This window comes from Urtica dioica, chromosome 9, assembly GCF_054948205.1.
Source record: "Urtica dioica subsp. dioica isolate 48M chromosome 9, U.dioica_male_clone48M_v1_H2, whole genome shotgun sequence".
Classification (NCBI taxonomy): Eukaryota; Viridiplantae; Streptophyta; class Magnoliopsida; order Rosales; family Urticaceae; genus Urtica; species Urtica dioica.
In genome coordinates this window covers 15729254-15752770 of record NC_142764.1, presented here as the reverse complement: position 1 = coordinate 15752770, position 23517 = coordinate 15729254, and the positions used below count along the sequence as shown (strand labels likewise).

General features: G+C 40.4%; 3 protein-coding genes across 3 annotated transcripts; 1 reads left to right on the top strand and 2 right to left on the bottom strand.

Annotated features, from left to right (window-relative positions):
- Window positions 1-9024: 9024 nt before the first annotated feature.
- Window positions 9025-11334, bottom strand: LOC149385277 (uncharacterized). The gene has a single exon (XM_089626289.1). The coding sequence runs from the start codon at window positions 11332-11334 to the stop codon at window positions 9025-9027; it is 2310 nt and encodes a 769-aa protein (XP_089482415.1).
- A 5575-nt stretch (window positions 11335-16909) lies between these two features.
- Window positions 16910-19392, top strand: LOC149385276 (S-type anion channel SLAH4-like). Its single transcript, XM_089626019.1, has 3 exons — window positions 16910-17431; window positions 17856-18275; window positions 18960-19392. Exons 1-3 carry the CDS (start codon window positions 16931-16933, stop codon window positions 19212-19214), a joined length of 1176 nt encoding a protein of 391 aa, XP_089482145.1. The 5' UTR covers window positions 16910-16930; the 3' UTR covers window positions 19215-19392.
- Window positions 19393-19476: 84 nt separating this feature from the next.
- On the bottom strand, window positions 19477-21700 carry LOC149385275 (uncharacterized). Its single transcript, XM_089626018.1, has 2 exons — window positions 21193-21700; window positions 19477-20000 (listed from the first exon to the last, which is right to left on the bottom strand). Exons 1-2 carry the CDS (start codon window positions 21473-21475, stop codon window positions 19618-19620), a joined length of 666 nt encoding a protein of 221 aa, XP_089482144.1. The 5' UTR covers window positions 21476-21700; the 3' UTR covers window positions 19477-19617.
- Window positions 21701-23517: the final 1817 nt, after the last annotated feature.

The window sequence follows — 23517 nt, the reverse complement described above, 5'->3', positions numbered from 1 at the left end:
CTTCATGTTTCTTCTAGGACCATGCAATGAGGTATGGGACAAGAAAGATGAAAACTCCATTTGTTGACCAGCGATTATTGATGTTGGAGGCCCAGTCAGCGTCTGCAGATGTTGTGAGACTAAGGCTTGGTGTAGTTGTAAAACAAAGGCTATGATTGGAGTGTTAGTGAGATAACGAAGTAATCTTTTGCAGGCAAGTGCTTAGCACTTAGAGCGTGAAGACATTGGCTGAGTTTGTTAACTGCAAATAAGATATCTGGTCTCTTCATGGTAAAGTATTAGAGAGAGCCAATAGTACTTCAATAGAGAGAATGGTGTTCAAACGGATCACCATCTCCTTTGTAGTGTTTGACACTCAAGCACATAGATGCAGGTCTCGAGTTAGCTGATGTCATATTTTTCTTGGCTAAGAGATCTCTCAAATATTTCTTTTGTGTAAGGTTGAGTCCTATCTCATCTCTGCAGGCCTTGAAGCCAAGAAAAAACTGGTTGAGCCAAGACTTATTAGTTTGAACTGATTGTCAAGGTTAGAGATGGCCTTGGCTATCAGTTTGGGTCGTTGCTGGTAATTAAAATGTCAGCGACGTATACTAGAAGGTAAATGCAAGTATGGCCCTTCTTGTATATGAACAATGACGTGTCTGAAATAGAGTTCTTAAAGCCACAAGTAAAAAGTGCAAGGTTGAGTTGATCATACCAGGCACGTGACGCTTGTTTTAGCCCGTACATTGCCTTGCGAAGCTTGCACATGTACTCAGGCCTTGACTTGTCAACGAATCCTTCAGGTTGATGTGTAAAAACCTCTTCGTGTAGTATACTATTGTGAAAAACGTTGTTTACATACAACACTTGCTTCCCATCCAAAATTCACGGCTAAACTGAAGATGACTTTCAATGTGGATTGCTTGACTACAGGGCTTAAAGTCTAAAAAAAAGTCAACTTCAGATGTTTGCTCAAAACCACGAGCTAGTTAGTGTGCCTTTAGCTTGTTCAATGGCCCGTCTGCGTTTTGTTTGACCTTGAATATCCACTTGTTGGACACAATATTAAATGCCTACTCAGCAGGAACTAGGGACCACGTTTTGTTTTCATGTAGAGCATTGAGCTCAACGTCCATGGCACCTTTCCACACGGAGTTAGACAAAGAATCACAAACAATATCTAGTTTCTCAACAATAATAGACATAGGTGATTCAACTGTAAAGAGTTTTGGTTTTGTGATTCCTGTTGGAATAGATCTAGGATTAAGAATAATTTATCGCCTTTACTAAGCGGCGGAATATAAAAAATTCTTTAAAACATGTAAAACGATTTTACTACCTAGACAAAGTGCACAGACATATAATTTAAAATTTTAAAACTATAAAGAGTTTTCACTTGGTACCAACCTCGTTAGAAGCTTGAACGTTGAGAAGCCTTTGGAAATGTTGAATCGCTCGTCTCCCCACTTACCTTGTCTCTTTCGTGTCTTCTTGAATCCGAGTAACCACGATAGTTTCTACCACTAGAATCTTCAAGTTTAGAAATGATTTAGTGTGTGGCCACTATTAAACACAATGACTCAAGAACTAGCCTTAGAGCCAAAGAGCTAATACAAAATCTAGGTCTAATGAGGACCTAGGTTCCAAAACAAAAGAGCAAGAAGAAGAAGAAGAAGAAGAAGAAGAAGAAGAAGAAGAGAGAGAGAGAGAGAGAGAGAGAGAGAGAGAGAGAGAGATAGGGTCGGCCAAGTCTAGAGAGAGAAGCTCTCAATCTCAAAAACTTGTTTCAACATTGTGAATGAGGTGTGATATTTATAGAAGGAGAGATTGCCTTGAAGAGGTAGTTTCCTCTTTTCTATTGAATATCACATATTCATGAGCACAATCTTTATTTCCCATTCCTATCATAACACCAAGGTTGGAAATTTGTTTCCCTTTTTCCTTAGCTTGGCCGTCCATCATCATAGCATCGTGCTATAAATTTGGTTCCTCTTTTTCCTTTTAGCAAGCTTCTAGATGTTTCTTTATTTGTTCATGACAGTACAAGAAAAGCATATGTAGAATTTTCACATAAAATTCCATAAAATGAAATTCAATCCCCAAGGCTCAATTCTCAATGTTGGCAGTGTGGATCAATCACATTGTCATCATATGACAGTGTCCAAAATCTTATTTTGACATTTATACTATCTTATGTCCTTATGGACAAAATTATCCTTTAGACAATTTTCGTAAAATTCGTCTAGTTCAACACTTAAACTTGTTTTGACTTATCTACTAGTTTAACAAATCCTACTCAATGGCCTGTGGTAGTGACCTCATGGATCCAAATGAACAAAGCTTGAGCTAGCATGCTTGAACACAAAAGTTCACAAACCTTTTTCAAGTTCTAGCTTAATGTCAATTGACTCAACTAAAGACTTGACACTGAAAATCTCTCGGTTCAAATGAATATATTTTCTACTAAAAATTCTACTTAATTGTGATGAGTGGATCCATTGAATATTATCTATGTTTACCCTTCATGAATATCATTAACTAGATGGGATTTATAGAATTACAATTTTACCCTTCTAGTTGTTATTTCCTCAACTTCTTTGTCACTTGTGAATAAGTTAGAAACAATGTATTGACGAGGAGCTAACAAGTCACGTTGATTCATCCAAAAGAGTCATGACTCAATTTGGACACTGACCAGTGCATTTATTCACATTCAAAGGAACAAAGCATGAGGTGATATACATTGCATTTCAGTAATCTTGTACATGAATTCCATATCTATGAGATCTTCACAAAGTTGTTCATGACATCTTCATAACTTAGTACTTCATCAATATGTCTTGTCTATATCACATAGTGAATCTAGAACTCTGACTTTCTCAACTGAGAGTATGTAAGCTATGAAATGACATGTCTCATTTCAGGATTGAAGTAAGCATGATGCAATTCAAAAATAGTGACTTTGAGACAGAAGAGGTTAAATGGTTTTGTTCTTACAATGTCTCTAAAAGTGCACTGGTCAATTCAGTATCTTCAGAAGATACTTAGGAAGAGCTATAGAGTCTCCAACTCTCTATGTCTCATAACGAGACATCATAGGTTCTCCTAATAATCATACTGAGATCAATAACCCTTTGATCCTTAGATTGTAAATATGCCGTTTTAAGCAAACCATGAAGAGTTTGTTCATGCAAATCTATATTTGACTCTTCATTTGTTGTTAGATTTGTTTAAGGACTAAAGACTAAGGTTTATCATAAATGTTCAAATAAACAAGGAAGAATGAATGAAAATTTCAACTCTTTATTAATTATTCAGCAGTTACAAGCAAGAGTCTTTGTGAGACTTTATTACATCAAATGTATATAAGTTATATACTACTACTCTTCTTGTGGGCACCAATGCCAACAAACTCCCACTTGACTCAAAGAAGATGTGAGTAGTCATTCATGCCCAATCCCTCCCGATGCTGGTCGAAGATCTTTCTGGCTAAAGCCTTGGTGAATGGATCTGCCAGGTTGTCCACCGTTGAGATCTTCTTCACCTCCACGTCTCCGCGCTGCACGATCTCTCGAATCAAATGGTATTTCATCTCAATATGCTTAGAGCGCTTATGGCTTCGAGGTTCCTTTGAGTTACCGACAGCCTCACTGTTATCATGATAAAGTGTCATGGGCTCGTCGACTTTTGGAACGACTTCCAAGTACTTAAGGAATTTTCTAAGCCATACAGCCTCTTTGGATGCTTCATAAGCAGCGACATATTCAGCTTCCATTGTGGAGTCAACAATGCAAGATTGCTTGATACTCCTCTAAACAACAGATCCGCCATTTAGGATGAACACAGATCCTGAAGTAGATTTCCTGGAATTCTTATCCGCCTAAAAGTCGGAGTCGGTATATCCCGTCATAGTCAGGTCAGTACCTGAATATGTAAGCATCAAGTTCCTAGTTCTCCGAACATACTTAAGAACATGCTTAACAACAATCTAATGCTCGGGTCCAGGGTTGGACTAAAAACGGCTTACTACGCCAACTGCGAAGTAGATATCTGGTCTAGTACAAAGCATAGCATACATGAGACTTCCCACGCCTGAGGCGTAAGGAATTTTTCTCATGTCCTCAATCTCTTGTGCAGTCTTGGGAGACTGGTCCTTAGAGAGTGAGACTCCATGCCTAAAGTGTGTTTAGCCCTTCTTGGAGTCTTGCATCGAGACGCGATCCATCACCTTATCAATATAAGATGCTTGAGAGAGCGATAGAGTCTGGTTCTTCCAGTCTCGAAAGATTTGAATCCCCAGAATGTATGCGGCTTCTCCTAGATCCTTCATATCGAATTGCTTTGCCAGCCAGACCTTAACCTCAGATAACTTACCCACATTATCACCTATGAGTAGTATATCATCGACATATAGTACCAGAAACACAACTTTACCTTCGTGTATTAACTTGTAAACACAAGGCTCATCTATTGACTGTTCAAAGCCGAAGCTTTTCACAGTTTCATCGAATCTAATATTCCATGACCTAGTGCTTACTTTAATCCATAAATGGACTTAAGCAACTCACAAACCTTGGTCTCTTGACCTTCTTCCACGAAACCGTCTGGTTGAGCCATATAAATGCGCTCGTCAAGATTTCTATTAAAAAAGGCAGTCTTAACATCCATTTGCCAGATCTCATAGTCGAGAGCTGCAACAATGGATAGACGTATGCAGATGGATTTAAGCATCGCGACTGACGGGAAGGTATCCTCATAGTCAATACCTTCCTTTTGGGCCCTTAGCCACTAATCGTGCTTTGAACGTCTCAACATTCCCATCCGGTCCCATTTTCTTCTTATATATCCACTTACACCCTATGAATTTAATCTCTTTGGGATGTTCTACAAGTTTCCAGACTTTGTTGACGTACATCGAGTGCATTTCAACTTTCATGGCGTCAAGCCAAAGGTTTGATTCTAAACCAGCCATTGCTTGGCTGTAGGAACCAGCCATTATAGTTGGGAGACGGTTTATGGTGTAAACATATGTGACACAGGCATCCCGAGAATTTGTAGTGCTACTACAAAGATTTCACAACAGAACAAACATGCTGATTAACTTACTCAAAATGACCAATACAATCAGAAAATAAACATCCACTTAAAGAAGACACAAAGGCACGGAAATTGGGCTTGAGAGGCACTGCAAGCTGTGAGAGATCGAGCTGGTATAAGCCATCCTCAAGTTCTGTAACCAGCTAAACTCTCATCGAAGCCTTGTCCTTGATTAGACATTGAGTATCATAAAACTCTATAAGCACATGGTTATCTTTGGTGAATTGTGAGATGCTCACTAAATTTTTTTTTTCTGTTTGGAACATGTTAAATTTTTTTTTTTCAGAAGCAAGTTATTGTGGTTTACTCTAAAATTTGAATCACATATACATAAAATTAGGAGTGAGGAACCATTACCGACAGTGAGTTTGTTCTTTCCCTTGTAGTCAGCTTGAATGTTGAGGTTGGAGAGGTCTCCAGTGACGTGGTTCGTTGTGCCGCTATCTAGTACCACACTTGACTCATTTGATCATCTTGACTTCCAACGTAGGCTTGTGCTCCATTTTGACATTGAGATTGAGATCCATTGTAGGACTGTTGAGGTGAGCCTTGAGTAGATCTTTATGGTGCAGATCGTTGAAACTCCATATCGAACTGGTAAAACAAATTGATGGGGAGATGGCCTATCCCGCAACACCGTTGAGTAGGACTATTGCCATTGTTGCCTCATCCTGCAGATCATCCACCACGGCCACGAGCGCGGTTGCGTCCTCCGTTGTTGCGTCCTCCTCGAAAAGCAAGATTCGCCATTGGAGCTTCTGACGGATCTGAGGCAGTTACAACGCTCTGAGCCTCGATTCGAATTTCTGGCGACTAAAGTGTGAATTGAACTTTTGGTAGGGACAGATTAGAGTCAGAGCGACGGGTGAGATTCACCACAACTGATTCTCATTAAAATCCTAGACCTCCAAGAACGCAGAGGATTAGGTCGTCGTCTCTGATTATGGATCTAACACATCTCAAGTTATCGGCGATTGTCATCATCTTGAGTATGTACTTATCAATACTCAAGTTTCCTTTCTTCAGCGTCGGAAGAGAGAAACGCAATTACATCACTCGCGCCTTTGATGTAGTTTGAAAGAACTGATCTAATGTGGACTAGACCATCGCCGAATTTACGCACCAGTTGACATCACCTAGGATGCTCTCTGAATTTGATGCAAAAAATGAGAAGAAATTGATCGTGTATAAGCTAGAGCACATGCTCTGGATTTGGCGTGGAGATCGCGATGCCATCGGAGCCGGTGTTTTGGAGAAAACCTTCGAGTCCATGGTCGCGTGCTGTGGAGATCACCTGAGTGTTTCAAAACTGGAAATTGTTTTGATATAGTAAAAGATTGAAGGGATTGACGTGATGCGCAAAATTCTGGTAGACATGCATCTTAGTCGCAGAATCTTGATGTTGAGGATCGATGATTGTCGGAGATGCGTTCGTTTTCGCCTTCAAAAACGCCATTGTTGATTGAAGCTTAGGTTTGCACAACTTGCTCAGATACCATAACAAGAATAACGAGAGAGAGAGAGAGAGAGAGAGAGAGAGAGAGAGAGAGTCAAAACTGACTTGATTTGTATTGAGTAACTGAATATCGCATACTAACTGTTTGATATAAATACACTTGTGAGCTTTAATCTGAGCCGTACACAACTAACAGAAAACAATCCTACTGTCTATCTTTAATACCTTTAGAAATGATGTTAAGGACCTGTGTGCTCCTTCCACCTACAACACCACGTCCTCGACCACGTCGAGCTATGGTGACGATGAATACAAGCAACAGAGAAAAAGAAAGAGTAAACAGGGTAGGACAATTTTCTGGTTTTTGATTGCATAAAGAAAAAGAATGTTCAGAGTACTACATGTATTTAAATGACAGTGAAAATAGGGCAACAACTCTGATGCCAAAACCCATCAGTAAAGTCTAAAGTACCCCATCTAGAAATAACCTAAAAATAAACGACTGATCCAAACAAAACAAACGAAAACTCCCAAATATAAAGCTAAATAATAAAATCTGTAACATCACTTCCCCCTCCGGAAAAACTTCCTTGTCCTCAAGAGAGTGGGAAATCTGGATAGGCCTCTGTGAAATCTTGCTTGAGTTCCCATGTGGCATCCTCCTCGGTGCTTCCTGACCAGCGAACGAGCAGTTCCTCTCTTCCTTCGGTGTTTGTGCGGTGGCGCATGATCTCGGCGGGGCATTGGATAGAAGGGAGCTCTGAGTCGGGCAGCGGGTCTGTTGTGACTGGATGGTTGCCAATAAATTTCTTGAGGCGCGAGATGTGGAAGACCGGGTGAACGCGGCTGTCGGGCGGTAATGCTAAGCGGTACGCCACTGGCCCGACCCGTGCTACAACCGTGTAAGGCCCGTAGAAGCGAGGTGACAGTTTGTGGTACCTTCGGAGTTCCACTGAGTGTTGGCGGTAGTCTTGCAGCTTGAGGAACACAGAATCACCCACCGCGAACTCGACGTCGGTGTGTTTCTTGTCGTATACCTGTTTCATGCGATTCTGAGCAGCAGCCATGTTAGTGCGAAGCATAGCAATGACTTGGTCCCGAGTGCGTAAAACCTCGTCCACTTCCACTGAACGTGCAGTACCCGTGACGTAACTCAGCAAGGTCGGTGGTTCTCGCCCGTACACCGCGTAGAATGGTGTAGATTTGATCGCCGAGTGCCAACTCGTGTTGTAGCAATATTCCGCCCAGGGAAGCCAACGCACCCAATCTTTGGGACGTGAACTAGTGAGGCAGTGTAGGTACATCTCGACCGTTCGATTGAGCACTTCTGTTTGCCCATCGCTTTGTGGGTGATAGGCGGAGGTGAAGTTAAAAGCGACCCCTTGGAGGCGGAACAACTCTGTCCAAACACGGCTAGTAAAGGTCGGATCGCGGTCACACACAATCGAGGCCGGCAGTCCGTGGAGACGAAAGACTTGCTCGAAGAAAACTTGAGCTACGGTCTCCGCCTTGTACGGGTGAGCCAATGGAATGAGATGGCCGTACTTGGACAGACGATCAACCACCACCATTAGCACCGTCTTGCCACGTGATTTCGGAAGTCCATCCACAAAATCCATGGATATGTGGGACCAAATCTGATTCGGTATAGGCAGCGGCTGAAGCAATCCACCAGGAAGTTGGTGGTCGGACTTGTGGCGTTGGCAAGTGTCACATTCCCGAACCCACGCCTTGACACTCTCTATCATCTTATCCCAGTAGAAACACGCTCGGATCCGCGTCACCGTCTTTTGTACACCTTCATGTCCCATGTCATGAAATTGTTGGAGAATGACCGGAATGAAGTCGGAGTCACGAGGCATGTAGATCCGTTCCTTGAAGAAGAGTACGCCCTTCTTGACTGTCCACGAGTTAGTCCCCGATCCCTCGAGGAATGCTTTGTGGCGCCGAAGCAGCTCTGGGTGCATCGTGTTGAGCTCCACCACCGAGTCCCACCACACTGGCTCGGGTAATGATATGGCACAAAGGCTGCTTGAACTCTCACGGCGTGAAAGGCCATCAGCTACTAAGTTGTGCCGTCCAATTTTGTATTCGATGGTGAAGTCGTAGCCCATGAGTTTCATAATCCAACGTTGTTGAGCCTCCGTGCTAATTTGTTGCTCAAGGAGAAACTTGAGACTCTTGTGATCGGTTCGAACACGGAACTGTCGACCCAACAAGTATGGCCGCCAATGGTGCATGGCTAATGCGAGGGCCATCAACTCCTTCTCATAGGTCGAGAGAAACACATTCCGACCCTTGAGGGCTGCACTGAAGAAGGCAAGTGAGTGTCCTAGCTGCATCAACACCGCGCCGATTCCCGACTTCGACGCGTCGCATTCGACCACAAACTCTTGGGTGAAATCGGGCAGCACGAGGACCGGAGCTGTCATCATCGCCTCCTTCAACTTCGTAAATGCTGAGGCAGCCTCGACCCCCCATGAGAAACCTCATTTCTTGAGTTGCTCCATCAACGGAAGAGCGATGTGGCCGTATCCCGCGACGAAACGACGATAGTAACCCGTCAAACCAAGGAACCCCCGGAGCTCTCGCACACTCTTCGGTGGCGGCCATGACCGCATCGCCTCGAGCTTGCTCGGATCAGCCTTCACTCCTTCAGCACACACGATGTGCCCCAAGTACGACACCTCCGATTGGGCCAAGGAGCACTTATCCTTCCGCACCACAAGCTGATTCTGGGTGAGGAGATCGCACACTTGCGCCAAGTGTTCCCAATGAATCTGGAGATTAGGACTATACACGAGGATATCGTCAAAAAATACGAGCACAAACTTCCTCGTTACCTCTTTGAACACTTCGTTCATAAGACTTTGGAAAGTCGATGGCGCGTTGGTTAGACCGAATGGCATCACCAAGAACTCGTAGTGGCCGTGATGAGTTCGGAATGCGGTCTTGGCGATGTCGTACTCCGCCATTCGAACTTGATGGTACCCAGAACGAAGATCGAGTTTGGTGAAGACCTCGGCCCCATGCAACTCGTCAAGCAGCTCTCCGATGAGGGGAATGGGAAACTTGTCTCGCACCGTGATCTTGTTTAGCCCCCGATAGTCCACGCAGAATCGCCACGACCCGTCGCGCTTCTTCACTAGGAGTACCGGTGATGAGTAGGGGCTGCGGCTGGGCCGAACGACTCCTTGAGCCAACATGTCGATGACGAGCCGTTCGATCTCTTGCTTTTGGTACTGTGGGTAGCGATACGGTCTCAAATTCACTGGTCCCGAGCCAGGCAGCAACGGTATCTGATGATCGTGAGGACGTTGTGGAGGTAGGCCACGCAGATCGCCAAACACCGTCGGAAAGCGGCGAGCCCAAGGTTCCCAGCTTGTGGCATCATGGTGTGAGTTCCCCTCCTCCGACAAACGGATTTGGAGTAACATACTCGAACTCGGGCTCGCTCGCAGCGCCTTGTTGGCGGTCTTGTAGCTAACCTGTGTACTCGCGGGTTGAGCCATAGCCACCAAGAAACATTTTTGGCCCCGAGCAGTGAACTCCATCTCCATTGTCTCAAAATCCCACATAATTTTGCCCAACGTTCGTAGCCATTGTACCCCGAGCACTGCGTCACATCCTTCTAGTCCGAACAAGTGAAAATCAACCACAAATTGGGAGTCATTGAGGTTGAGTTTTACCTCGCGGCACACCCCCGGGCTTCGAACACGTTGTCCGCTTGCGACCACAACTCTGAGAGCCGAGCATGCCTCGACTTGAAGCCCCGATTTGTTGGCGAACGATTCGTGGAGGAAGTTGTGGGTCGATCCGGTATCGATGAGGACCGTAATCTGAGTTTTCTCCAACCTTGCCACAATCCTCATTGTTTGTGGCACATAAACCCCGATCATGCCATTCAAGAAGATCTCTTGCCCTTCCGCCACTGTGTCGTGTTTATCCAAATTATCTACGAACATCTCACCTTCTTCTTCCTCAATCTCAATCCAAAACAATTTCTTGCAAGCATGCCCCGGCGAATAGCGGTCGTCACAGTGGAAACAAAGCCCCTGAGCTCGGTGATTTTGCAACTCGTGAGGTTTGAAGCGCCGGACTGTCGGATTGGAGGGCTTGATTTCAGTTGGCTCGCTCATGGTGTTCTGCTCTTCAGCCGGGGTGGCCGCGACGGGTCGTGGTGAGTGCAGAGCCCATTTGGACGTCGCCTGATTCCGTGCCTCATAGATCCTTGCCAAACCGATCGCCGAAGACAGAGTTGACGGTCGTTGTGCTCTAACATCCGCCTGGATCGACTCTCGGAGACCGCTGATGAAGCACGCCGTCTCTTGCTCCGCGTGAAGGACACTGACTTTGCTAAGTAGGCGTTCGAATCGCCCCTGAAACTCCTTTACGGTGCTCGTTTGGCGAAGTTTGCAGAGCTCTCCAAAGGCATCCTCGTACGGCGCCGACCCGAAACGAAGAATTAACTCCTTCTTGAATAACTCCCATCCGAGATCCGGATGAAGATGGCGTTGTCGGTGGACCCAGATCTGGGCGTCTCCCTCCAAGTAATACGCCGCCAATCGAACCTTCTCATCTTCCGGCACCGCTTGGAAGTCGAAGTATTGCTCGGCTCGGCACAGCCATATCGTGGGGTCGTCCTGACCATCGAACATCAGGAAATCGAGACGGAAAGGCCTCGCTGGAGCTCTGACCGGTGGATTTTGGGGCGGTGGCGGCTCTCCCACCGGAATAAGGCGATTTGCTGCGGCGGGCGCCTCTTCCCTCGCACGCATGTTTTGGAAAAACTCTGCCATCTGATTCATAATCAGTTCTTGGCCGGCTCCCAGTCGTTGCTCAAGTGTCGCCATTTGTTGTTCGACTCTCTGTTCCAAGCATTGGAGGCGCTCGTCGGAAGCGCCATTTCTGGCTCTGATACCAAGTTGTTAAGGACCTGTATGCTCCTTCCACCTACAACACCACGTCCTCGACCACGTCGAGCTATGGTGACGATGAATACAAGCAACAGAGAAAAAGAAAGAGTAAACAGGGTAGGACAATTTTCTGGTTTTTGATTGCATAAAGAAAAAGAATGTTCAGAGTACTACAGGTATTTAAATGACAGTGAAAATAGGGCAACAACTCTGATGCCAAAACCCATCAGTAAAGTCTAAAGTACCCCATCTAGAAATAACCTAAAAATAAACGACTGATCCAAACAAAACAAACGACAACTCCCAAATATAAAGCTAAATAATAAAATCTGTAACAAATGAACTTTCATTTTGTTACTACTAGAAAGGAGCTATTTCACTTATTATAGTTCAAACTCCAAAGCCATTTTCCATAACATCAAACAATCGTTTCACTAATATTTCACTTAACGTTATACGCATTATAATTAGTTTCGTTGAAGTTGAGACATTAGATTAATTAAGTCATAAAGAAGTGGCTGCTAAGATAAATAGATATATATATAATATATATATATATATATATATATATATATATTATTGACACATATATAATATGTAAGCTGTGGAACTAGACATTCCACATAGACTACATTCTCCTTTCAGCTTATAATAAAAAATAATAAATGAAATATCCTTAATTCATGGATTGGTTCTTTAATATTTGTTTTTGAAATTTATGGAAGTCCAAGTAAAGTAATAATTAAGCCTATTAATTTGTTATTTATGTGGTCATAATGGGTAGACTTTCGTTGCTGTTTCGGATTGGATAAATAATTGTTTTTGTCTACTTTTTATTATTATTTTATGGCTGACCTAATACCTAACATCATACGCACATATGCATTAATACTCCAGATTATTTTCCTAAATGGGGAGACTAGTAGCCCACAATCTTATCCTCCCCACCTTAAGAAAGTCTGCCAATTTGCAGAAAGAAAAACTTTTTGGATAAATTAATTTATTGAAATACAATATTGACCTAGTTACGCTGATAGAAAGTTTAACTGAGAATAGTACTAGAGCAGAAACATTATTTTCATAAATTGATACCACAATCTATTTGGTTAATAAAAAGAACTTAATTTGACAGTAAGTGCATGCAGACACGAAGCCATATGAGAGTAAGAGGGTGTTATAGCCCCCTCAATTTTTTTTTTTTTTTTTGCACTTTTTACTTATTTTTTTATTCTCAAAATTTACAAATCAGTTCCTCCCTAAATTTTTTGTTACAAATTAGCCCCCTAATTTACATTCCTTGTTTCGTCCCTGAGTGCATGCATATATAAAAAGCAAAACCATAGGAGTCACTCTTTTTAGCTACCCTCTTGTAAAATAATTCACCAGCAAAAAAATCGTGAATCGTCATCATGTATATAAATATATATCTTTATATGCAGATAAGTGTGTTTTAATACACATATTTATCATGTATTTTTTTAGTTTGAATCGAAATGGTTTCCAAGTGTTTTTTTTTTTTTTTTTTTCCTAGTGATTAAAGCTAAATTTAAAATTTTCAGAAAAATTCAAAGCATGTTTAAGGCTTTTTTTTTTTTTTTGAATAGAACGGATTTTCCATTAAAATTGGGTAAAAAAACCCATCAATACAGGAGAAAGACACCTCAGTACATGAGTCACCAAGACCTAAGTCAAGTGAATCTAACACTAAGTTCCGGTAAAAGTACGTTATGTGCAAACTTCCGACAACGAGAAGAATTACAAGCACAGATAGAGCACACGAGAGGCTCGTTCAAAAACCCAAAGATTGGCGATGGAGAAATCCAACCAACCTCGGTCCGATGGTCACGAATAAGATGGCTCTTCAACCTGCATAGATCAAAACCTAACAAGAAATCCACTACGGGATAAGAGACTACGGCTAATCCGAGTCCAAATAGTACCAAAAGAAACCGAGCAGAAAAATAAAAAAGTCGGAGCAAGGACCCCAAAAAATACAAAGAAAAACTTGAATCTAAACTAAAGGTGTCTTCATCATGCCCAAAGAAAAAGCCCTCAAAGAAGTCCCACCCCTCAAGATCCGCAACGGGGGCATCCGGCCGTGGCGGACGTGCCGGGACGACAGCGGCGCGCCGCTGACCTCCATCGCCTTCCTCCGCGACACCTCGCTCGTGGCGGTCGGAAGCCACTCCGGCGAGCTCAAGATCTTTTACACCAACACCAGCGGCATGATCGAGAGCTGCCACAGCCACCAGACTCCGGTCACGGTCTTGCAGTCCTACCACCACTCCTCCGGCGAGGCTGCCCAGCTTCTGCTCTCGTCGAGCTCCACGGACGTCAAGCTGTGGGACGCGACCTCGGTCTCGGGCGGGCCGACTCAGACGTTCGAGGCCTGCAAGGCCGCGAGGTTCAGCAACTCCGGCGACGTCTTTTCGGCCCTGTCGGCCGAGCTGGGACGGCCGAGCACGGTTGTTGCAGGAAACACCGGCGAGGACAAGGGCGTCCGGCGAGGCTCGGGGTCCGGCGAGGACAAGGAGACCCATAGATGCGGGATCAATAAAAGCTATTTCCGAGGTAATGAGAAGATAGGACAGCCTCCCCCCCAAGTCGGAGCCGACCAGCGGCGACCTCCCAGGAGGGGAGCGGCGAAGAGGAAAAGTTTCTGACGGCTAGGGTTTGAGTAGAGAGAAAAACTTTCAACTCGGGATGAGAGAGGATGTTTAAGGCTGTCTGGATTGGAGTCTAACAAACAAAGCGAGTTCCGACACACTTTTATACATAGATAGGAATAAATAAATTGATTATTCCGCATTACTATTTTTTTTTCTTCAATTAGACAGATTTAAGAGTATTTAGTTACAAACATGTAACTAATAATATCAATTTTGTCAATATTAATTACATGTTTGTAACTAAACACTCTTAAATCTAGCTAATTTGAAAAAAAAAAGTAATAATGTGAAATCAGCTACTTATTAGTAGAATGTCTAAACCCTTTAAACATATATACATGTTTTTAGTCCGGCCGTTGTTACCCTTGGATCAACTATGGATGGCCAATGTAACTCTCAAATAAATCATTAAATAATATTCGAATTTGGCTTTCGAAAGCCACAACTGTTGTCATTAATTCTTAGCTTTATTTGGACTTTTGGAAAGATTGGGAAGCTTTGTTCTTCCTCTTCATCAAGTTTTCTATTTCTTCTCTTTACTTTAGTTTTTACTACCATATATTTCGTTTATTTGCATTTGTTATTATAAATCAAGTTTTTATAATGTAACCTGAATTGAATTATTCCTTATATATAAACTTTGTCTCGTTTTACATATTATGTTTGTTTGATTATTTCGTTTGCTACATTGAATTGATTTCTAGGATTGGCATGAATGATCATGCATATATATTTGAATTGGCATGTGATGCCCAGGGCTATATAACTTAGACTTTTGGTAACCTTGTAGATTCTTGCTCCTAGTGTTTTTTTTTTTTTTTTTTTTTTTTTTTTTTCATAGGACTTAGACTGGGATATAATAGGTTGATACATAATTAGATTTCTTAGTGACTTGGGAGAGATTGTCGATTATAGTTATGTGAATTGGGTTAGCAACTTAGGAAATAATTAAGGCAATATGTTAGTGTACAAATAACCAATGTTAGTTTGAGTCATACGGAATCTCATTTTATGCTCTCATTAATCTTCATTTTATCTTTACATTTAAATGTTTAGTTAATCATCATCTCGATTACTTCGAATTCCATTTGCTTAACTTGTTAAGGTAGTTCTTATTTAATGACTTTAGTCCTCGACACTCCTATACTTTTGAAACTCTTTTTTACTTGATGGATACGTACATTTGCGTAGTTTCGTTGTGGAAAATTTGCAACATGGATAACCTGATTTGCTTTAAGATTATTGCGTTTAAGAAAATATCTAAATTTCATCGAGTACGCTCTTCTTATTTTTTTTGTCTACTAACATACAGTCTTTAAATATAGATGCTGAGGCTGTGCAACAGCGCAAACATTAAGGGTCTTCAACAGAAAAATTCTAATGGTGAGAAATAATTTATAATTTGTAACCCACTGATCGTCAAACTTAGTGAAAATAATATAATATTAACTGAGTTCTTCTAACCACCCGTTTGAAATAATGTACAGATTAACAATACACAACATATCCAAGGGAGTGAAGTAATATTTAGTGTTTCGTATGAGTATGTACTAGTAGAGATTCTTACATGGTACATTTATTATTCTGCGTATCTGTTATTTTTGCATGGATATGACACTAATTTTTTCGAGTCGTTTTATTACTTGGTTTATATATATATATATATATATATATATATATATATATATATGTATGTATATATATATATATATGTATGTATAAAAACACACACGTGCGTACTATTCAGCTCTTACTATGTTGTTGTTGGCCTCTCGTGATCGGAAAGAACAATTTTTATAGAAATCGGCAAGTTAATAGTATAGTTTGCTTGTAATAAAGGACCAAGGACGACTATTTACTAGCATATCCAGAAAGATATGAAAAGGTTATGCATGTAATAATATATGTATGTATAATATTTAAAAAGGTGTGTGTATGAAGTGGTGTACTCCACACAAACACAATCAAAATTAGGAAAAGCATACAGATTGACTATTTTATCTTTTTACGTCACACCCCAATGAAATATCTGGTGTTAATTACTATATAACCCCCATAACCTGCTTATCTGTCCGTACTTATGATCACCGTTTGGGTATTAATAACTTAAATTATTGATGGAGGTACCGTTCACTATATTGGTTCCCACTTTTGTTTTGTAAATGGGAAATGATATTGACTGTTTTCTTTTGTCAAAAATATAGATCATGTACTGCCATTATTAGCGGTAGATTCATAATGTCACATAAGTATGTCTAGAAAATTTTAATCTGCAATTTGGATAAAGTATTCATGGCCCTCCTTTTGTTAATAGCTATCAAATGAATTACTTATTACCATGCTCAATAGCTAATTATAAACATGTGTTTGTAAATTAAAAAAGAGAATACTGTAGAATAATGTAGCATGAGTTTTTAAGTCACTAGAATCTGGAGATTTAATCAGTGGAAGTAGTTAATTAAATAGTTTTAGACTTTTAGTTAATTAATCGCATGTGATATTAACATCTGTGAACCATATAGTTTCCATAAATTCAGAATTATATATATATATATATATATATATATAAAGGAAAATGGCCAGCAAGAACAAGATGAGGTTACCACAATGTAATGCTGACTCGTTTTTTTTTTTTTTGGTGCCGTCGTTGTTGACGTAGCTCTGTTCTTTATAATAAAATAATAATAAATACATAATTATTATCTAACTATTTTTCACCGTCCTTGCTCTCCCAAGCCCCTATATAAACACCCAAACTCACTTTCTCTCATTACTACAAAACCACTTCACATCATCCAAAAAATATAAAAATGTCACAGCTTGATCATGATGAAAAGGTCACAGTAGTAACCGAGCTCTACGACGGACGTGATGATCGGAAGGCAAAGATGACAGCAGAGACACAATCCTCGAGCGACGACTCGTCATCACAGCCGTCCATTCTGAGCAGCATCCACGCAGGGTACTTCAGGATAACCATGTCGTTCGGAGCCCAAGCCCTGCTGTGGAAGACGCTGAGACACCACACGTACGACTACGAGCAGAGCTCAGACGAAGCCACGTCGGCGATGAACCACGTCTTCAAAACCCTGCCTTCTCTCTCCTTCCTCCTCCTATGGTCCGTCTCTCTCCTCGCCTTCCTAACCCTCTCTCTCCTCTACGCCCTCAAATGCTTCTTCCGATTCCCTTCAGTCCGCGCCGAGTTCGCTCACCACATCGGCGCGAATTATCTCTACGCGCCCTGGATATCGGCCCTCCTTCTCCTACAGGCAACTTTTACACTTATATCTTTTTTTTATCATGAAAAAATCGTGTTTTTCAAGTCGTGAACAATCATTTTTAAATTTTAATGATGTTTAGAGTTTTGAGAAAATCGTGTTTTTCTTTGTTTTAGGCTTTATTTAACTTTGTTTACTATTTATACTTTCATTTTGAGAAAATTAATTTCAAATAATTGACGGATTTAAACGGCCTTTATTTTAGAAAAGTGTTGCTCTTCGAAACATTATTTGTGTAATTTTTTCACATTTTTTGTGTGTTCAGTACAAAGTTAAAGATAGGAACTCCGACCGTCCGTCTCTTTTTTACGTCTCATACATTACTAATTACACTAAAAAATATATATAATAATAAATCGGGTACTGAAGATATATATGTCGTTTTTTCTCATCTGTCCGGTGACATGACGACAATTTGCTGCTTTGCCATCACCTACAGGCCTCGCCGTGGGCTGAGGGTTCATATCGGGCCGCGATTTGGGCCGGGCTTGTGGCGCCGGTTTTTGCCTTGGACGTCAAGTTCTACGGCCAGTGGGTCACGGCGGAGAAGAGGTTTCTTTCGACGGTGGCGAATCCGACGAGCCAGATGTCGGTGATGGGGAATCTGGCCGGAGCGATGGCGGCGGCGGCGATCGGGTGGAAGGAGAGCGCGGTGGTCATGTTTTCGCTCTCCCTCGCTCACTACTTTGTTCTCTTTGTTACTCTCTATCAGAGACTCGTCGGTGGTGGGAATTTTCCGGCGGTTATGAGGCCATCGTTTTTCCTCTTCTCGGCCGCGCCTAGTCTTGCCGCGCTTGCATGGTCCGGTATCGCCGGCGATTTTGATACCCCATCTAAGATGCTGTTTTTCCTCTCCCTGTTCCTCTTCGCATCACTGGTATTTATATAGATATATAGTAACCATTAGTATTGATAAATTAATTGCACTTGTAGTTTATTATCACTTACGTACAGCTTGCATGCATGAAGTAAGTAAGATTGTGTGCTGTGCTCAAAACTACGTCATGCTATGAGAATTACATTTGGAGTAATCTCATGGTTCGTTAGAAAAACACAACTGAATTCTTGGAATAGAAACGTTTGATATACTCTATAACATTCATCATGTTTTTTCTCATTTAAAAAGACAATCTAAATATATGGTTTTATATCACAAGTATAGCTTCTTCTTTTTTTTTCTTTTTTTTTTTTTTTTTTTTGTAAAAAACCCCATCATAAAATTTATTTTATAATATATAAATGCATATATATATATATATATATATATATATATATATATATATATTAATCGTGACTTTTTATGTTTGTATCTTCTTCATTTGAATGCCAATTTACATGATAATAGTAAGCTAGTAAAAATAAAACCATTTTACTATGAAATTGAGTGAGCTATTTACACACTAAAAAGTATTAGATTTGTGGTACCTAGTATAACATAGCCTAATTGGTAAATCCACACCACCACCAAAGTGAAAGTTATGGTTTCAACCCCAATTAAAAAAAAAATAAAAAAGGTAAAAAAAAGTATTGGATTTGATTTGATGCATATATATATGTACAGGCATGTAGACCAGCTTTGTTCAAGAAATCAATGAAGAGGTTCAACGTGGTGTGGTGGGCGTACTCGTTCCCTCTCACATTTGTGGCATTGGCGGCCACGGAATACGCAAAGAAAGAGAAGACAATGACGGCTTCAGCTCTGATGCTGCTCCTCTCCGTCCTCTCTATTTTGGTCTTCCTCGCTTTGATGTTGCTCACCGCTCTCAACACCAACTCTCTCTTCGCCAAAAACTATTCCTCCTCTCGCTACTACTAAAATGTCTCGGCTTCGAATAACCAGCCCCTTCTCGATCGTCTATTACCAATAACAGACTGGTCATGAGAAATTTGGAATTTTATGGACATTATTCGTCAGTCTTTACATGATATGAGAACATGTTATATAATCCACTCCACTTCAATCAAACACAAGAAATAAAAACAAACAAACAAAATGCCGATCAAAATCCCATCTCTCTCGCTCTCTATATTGTTACTTTCATTTTTAGCCACGCTTAAATCCGACATATACTAAACAAATAAGCCATTGAACTGAGTAACATATACTATCAAGTATAACCAAACAGACAAAAAAACAAGAGGAAAAAAAAAAACTTAGAAAAATATGGAAAACTTTATAAGAGGTGGTTTGATTGATGATACACTATTGTTTTGCGTGTTCATGAATTTTTCTTGCTGCCGGAGTGGGACAATCTCCGGTCAGAAGTCTGTAACTGGTTACGCAAGTTTTGATTCTCTTCGAGCAGACGATCGTACTCGAGAAGAAACCCCTCTGACTGTTTCCGCAGAGCCACCGCGTTGGCCTCTGCCGCGTGGACGTCCTTTGACTTCCTTTCCAGCTCCGACTCGAGCTCCTTGAGCTTGTCCTGTAGCGTGGCCAGTTCTTCTCTGGCCCTTTTCTCGTCGGAACCGGAGCTCTTTCCGTCTTCAAATCCTGCTTGGTTCTGTTTCTTCATGCCTTCCATGGTTTTCCTACGCATTCGAAGTTCCCTGATGTAGTGGTGTTGTCTGTCTATCATCAGGACTAGAAATAGGCATGAACCTGAACATAGTTTCGCCAAATTTGTGGTTAGGATTTGTATATACAATGCGAAATACAAACCATGTTGCTATGGAAGATGATAATAATCATTGGGGCAGGAACAGTGGACATGTAAAAACAGAGTCAGAGGACAATATTCAACAGAAATACAAGTCATTGTTCTAGTGAGACCATATCTATCACAAGTGAATATAAGTCAGCTAGCTAGTATATAATAGTGTTTAAGGAAAGAAATCACTGCATAGATTAGTTCTCTTGATTAGCTAGAAAATAAAATCTGTGCCTCGAAATAGAATTTGTTCTGAGTTTCCGAACGAAAACCTAATTTCACGAATGCTTCACAAGTTCTGCAAAAAGGTTATGGTTGAGTCATGATAGGGAAATATCTATAGATCACTTTAGTCACCAAAGAGAAAAATCAAATCAACAAACAAATCAATTTTCAGCTTCTACTAAATCTTTCACTATTACAAACAAAACCAAAAACACAAAACTCAACAAAGATATCGTATCGGAAAAATAGTTTCGACAGCTACCATTTCTATAATTAAACAACAAATACAATTTCGTATGAACACCACATTGAAGGTTTAAGCAATCCAATCACAGTACACTACACAAACAATGATTCATACTGAGAATCACTATTCTATTATCCTTGCTTACATCAATAACTTAGTCTATACTCCAGTGCAAAATATTTTTTTTATTTTTTATTTTCATCTCTATCACTGAAATAAAACACCGCCTCAGAATTTGCTCATACCATTCAACAAGGGACTAGAACAAGACACCTAAATATCTAATCTACAAGTGTTGTTATATCTACGATAGCGACCCACTACAACTGATGATGTTGCAAACAAACTAATGATCAAACTCCTACACTAATCAGCTAATCAATAAAGAAGACCACAAAAACGAATTTTAATCAGATCAGAAAAATGCTCAATAACAGAGAACCTTCAACGAGATCCAGAATATAGGATACCGATAAACACTTTTCAAACCAATTAGCAAGGCGATCTCACCGAAATTAAGAAACCTCTATCACAAAACATTAATCAACAAAACAGTGATCTACACAGAAATTCAAATTATTAAACATCGGAAAAAAAATTCAAAACACAATTTCCGCCAAAAAAAAAAAATTCGAAACCTCAAATTGACGACCGAATCGACAAGGACTCACCCATGAGAGTGACTTCGAGGAGATTCTTGGCCATGAGGACCTGATCGGTCGGATTCATAGCTCCGTCGATGATCCCACGCCGGCGGATCTTGACCATGCTGTAGAGGCTGGAGAAAAGAACGATGCCGACGGTTGCGCCGATGGTCTTGACCATGACCGGTCCGCGACCGCGCTTCAACCGATCTAGCGCCATGATCACCACCTTCCTCAGCGGCGTCTTGAACGACAGAAGCACTATCACCGCCATCTCCGCCACCGCCGCCGTGAACAGCAGCTGAAGCATTGTTAGGATAGGATCGGATGTAGAGAAACGGAGTCTAGAAAATTCGAATTGGAGATATTTTTTTTATTTTTTGCTTTTTTGTTTTGTTTTTTTTGGGAAGAAAGATCGAATAGGAGGCTTCTGAATTGGAAGAAAAATGATGATTATATTATGTCGACCGAGAGAGAGAGAAAGAGCGAGAGACTTTTGTTTCTTTTCCTTTTATTATTAATTGCTGTAGAGTACTCTTCTGCTACAAAAGTCCATTTCCGTTTTAGTTTTCTTTTTCTAACTATTAATTTCCACTTCCACACCAAGTTGTAATAATAATTTCATTTTGGTTTGTTTAGAATTTTAAATCACATATTTCACCGTCTGACAAATTCAGCGGTTGCAGAGTGGTCCTTTTGGGAATTTTAACTCAAAGGATAAATAGTAGGGGAAATGTCTAAATTTCTTATTTTACTCTGATAATTTCAAAGGATACTGACATCATTATAATAACATACAACATTACAAAATAAAAACTGTACAAAATAAACAAGACAAATAATTTTTTTTCTTCTTTCGCAAGCTATAGGTGTGGACAATTTTCAGTGAGGTTTAAACTTAAAATTTAATGTTTTTCTCTGTTTATAATATCAGGATATCGCTATCGTACGTCTGATTTTCAAAATTACTTATTGGAGACAAGAACGAGAATTGGCTCTTCCCTTGTAACTTTCAAAGAATGATTCATTTTCCTCTGGACAGCGATAGGATCTTTTAACATATAGGAAAATGAAAAGTGACATTTTAATTTTTAAAAGCTGGTGAAAAAAGTTGCACTGTAAAAGCAAAGCTGGTTGAACTTTCCTTATCCTTAAGCCCATCTATGGATCAGAAAAAAAAAAAAAAAAAAAAAAAGGATAATGCCGAGCAGTACTGCAGTTAGGAATAGCCGAATAGAATGGTTTAAAAAAAAAACTATTTCTTTTCAACCAAAAGGGGAGAAAAATAATATATAGGAAACTATTCTAAATAAGCAAAAGCCGAGGAAGAAAGGAAAAAATTAAAAAATAAAAATAAAAAATACTAGGGAGTGCTATATAGCAAGGGCACAGAATGAAAAATAAAAATAGAAGTATTAAATTGGTATTTTATACAGCACCAAACTGCCCATCACGTTAACTAATGGATTTGAATCTGTTAAAGTGAAATGATTCCAACTGAACGTGCTCACTCGTATACGATTTCATAAAATGATTTTAACTGTATTACGTGAGTTTCAAGTCGTAAATTGAACATTATTATCATCTATATTATATCGTACTTTTTTCACGTGCGTGCATTACCTCACGCATGAGCTATAAGTAATTCAACTGATATTTAATTCTGTACATATTAGGGATCAGCTTATAATTAGCAATGTATTTCCACGGATTAAATTTATTTTACACTATTTGAAAGTAAATGTCAAATCAAGTATATTCTTTTTTATCTTTTATTTGCTCAAAACCTCATATTTATTTTATTTCTCAATTCCATCACTCAGAGTTATTATTATTATTATTATTATTATTAGAACTGAGATTTGGTTATGTTGTTTACAGTTTTAGTTTAGTTTAAGAAGTCTTTGTTATGTCGTTTTTGGTTAGTTTAGTTTTTTATCTGTCGTTACATATTGTTCACAGCCTATATAAAGGCTGGTTTGATGTACAAATCGATAAGTCAAATAAAACAGTTTTGGATCTCTGATTCATTCAAGAACAGAGTCCAAATTCCCAATTTGATTTCATCTTCTCAAATCCTAGAATTGCAATATGGTATCAGAGCGAATTTCCGCATTCAATTTTTTAGGTTAGAGAAATCCACTTCGTCCTCCCCGATTTCCTCGACGATCGGAAAAGATCTCCGACGCGAGCCCGGTGGAATTTCACGAAGGTCAATTTTCTTTTACCTCCGAGTATTCCGGTTATTTGGCGCCTCTTTTTCTCGATTTCAAGTTCTTCTCACCATCGCTTCATCGACGGAAGAAGCTTCATCGACGGAGCGCATTGGAAGTTCGGAGTATTTTTATCAAG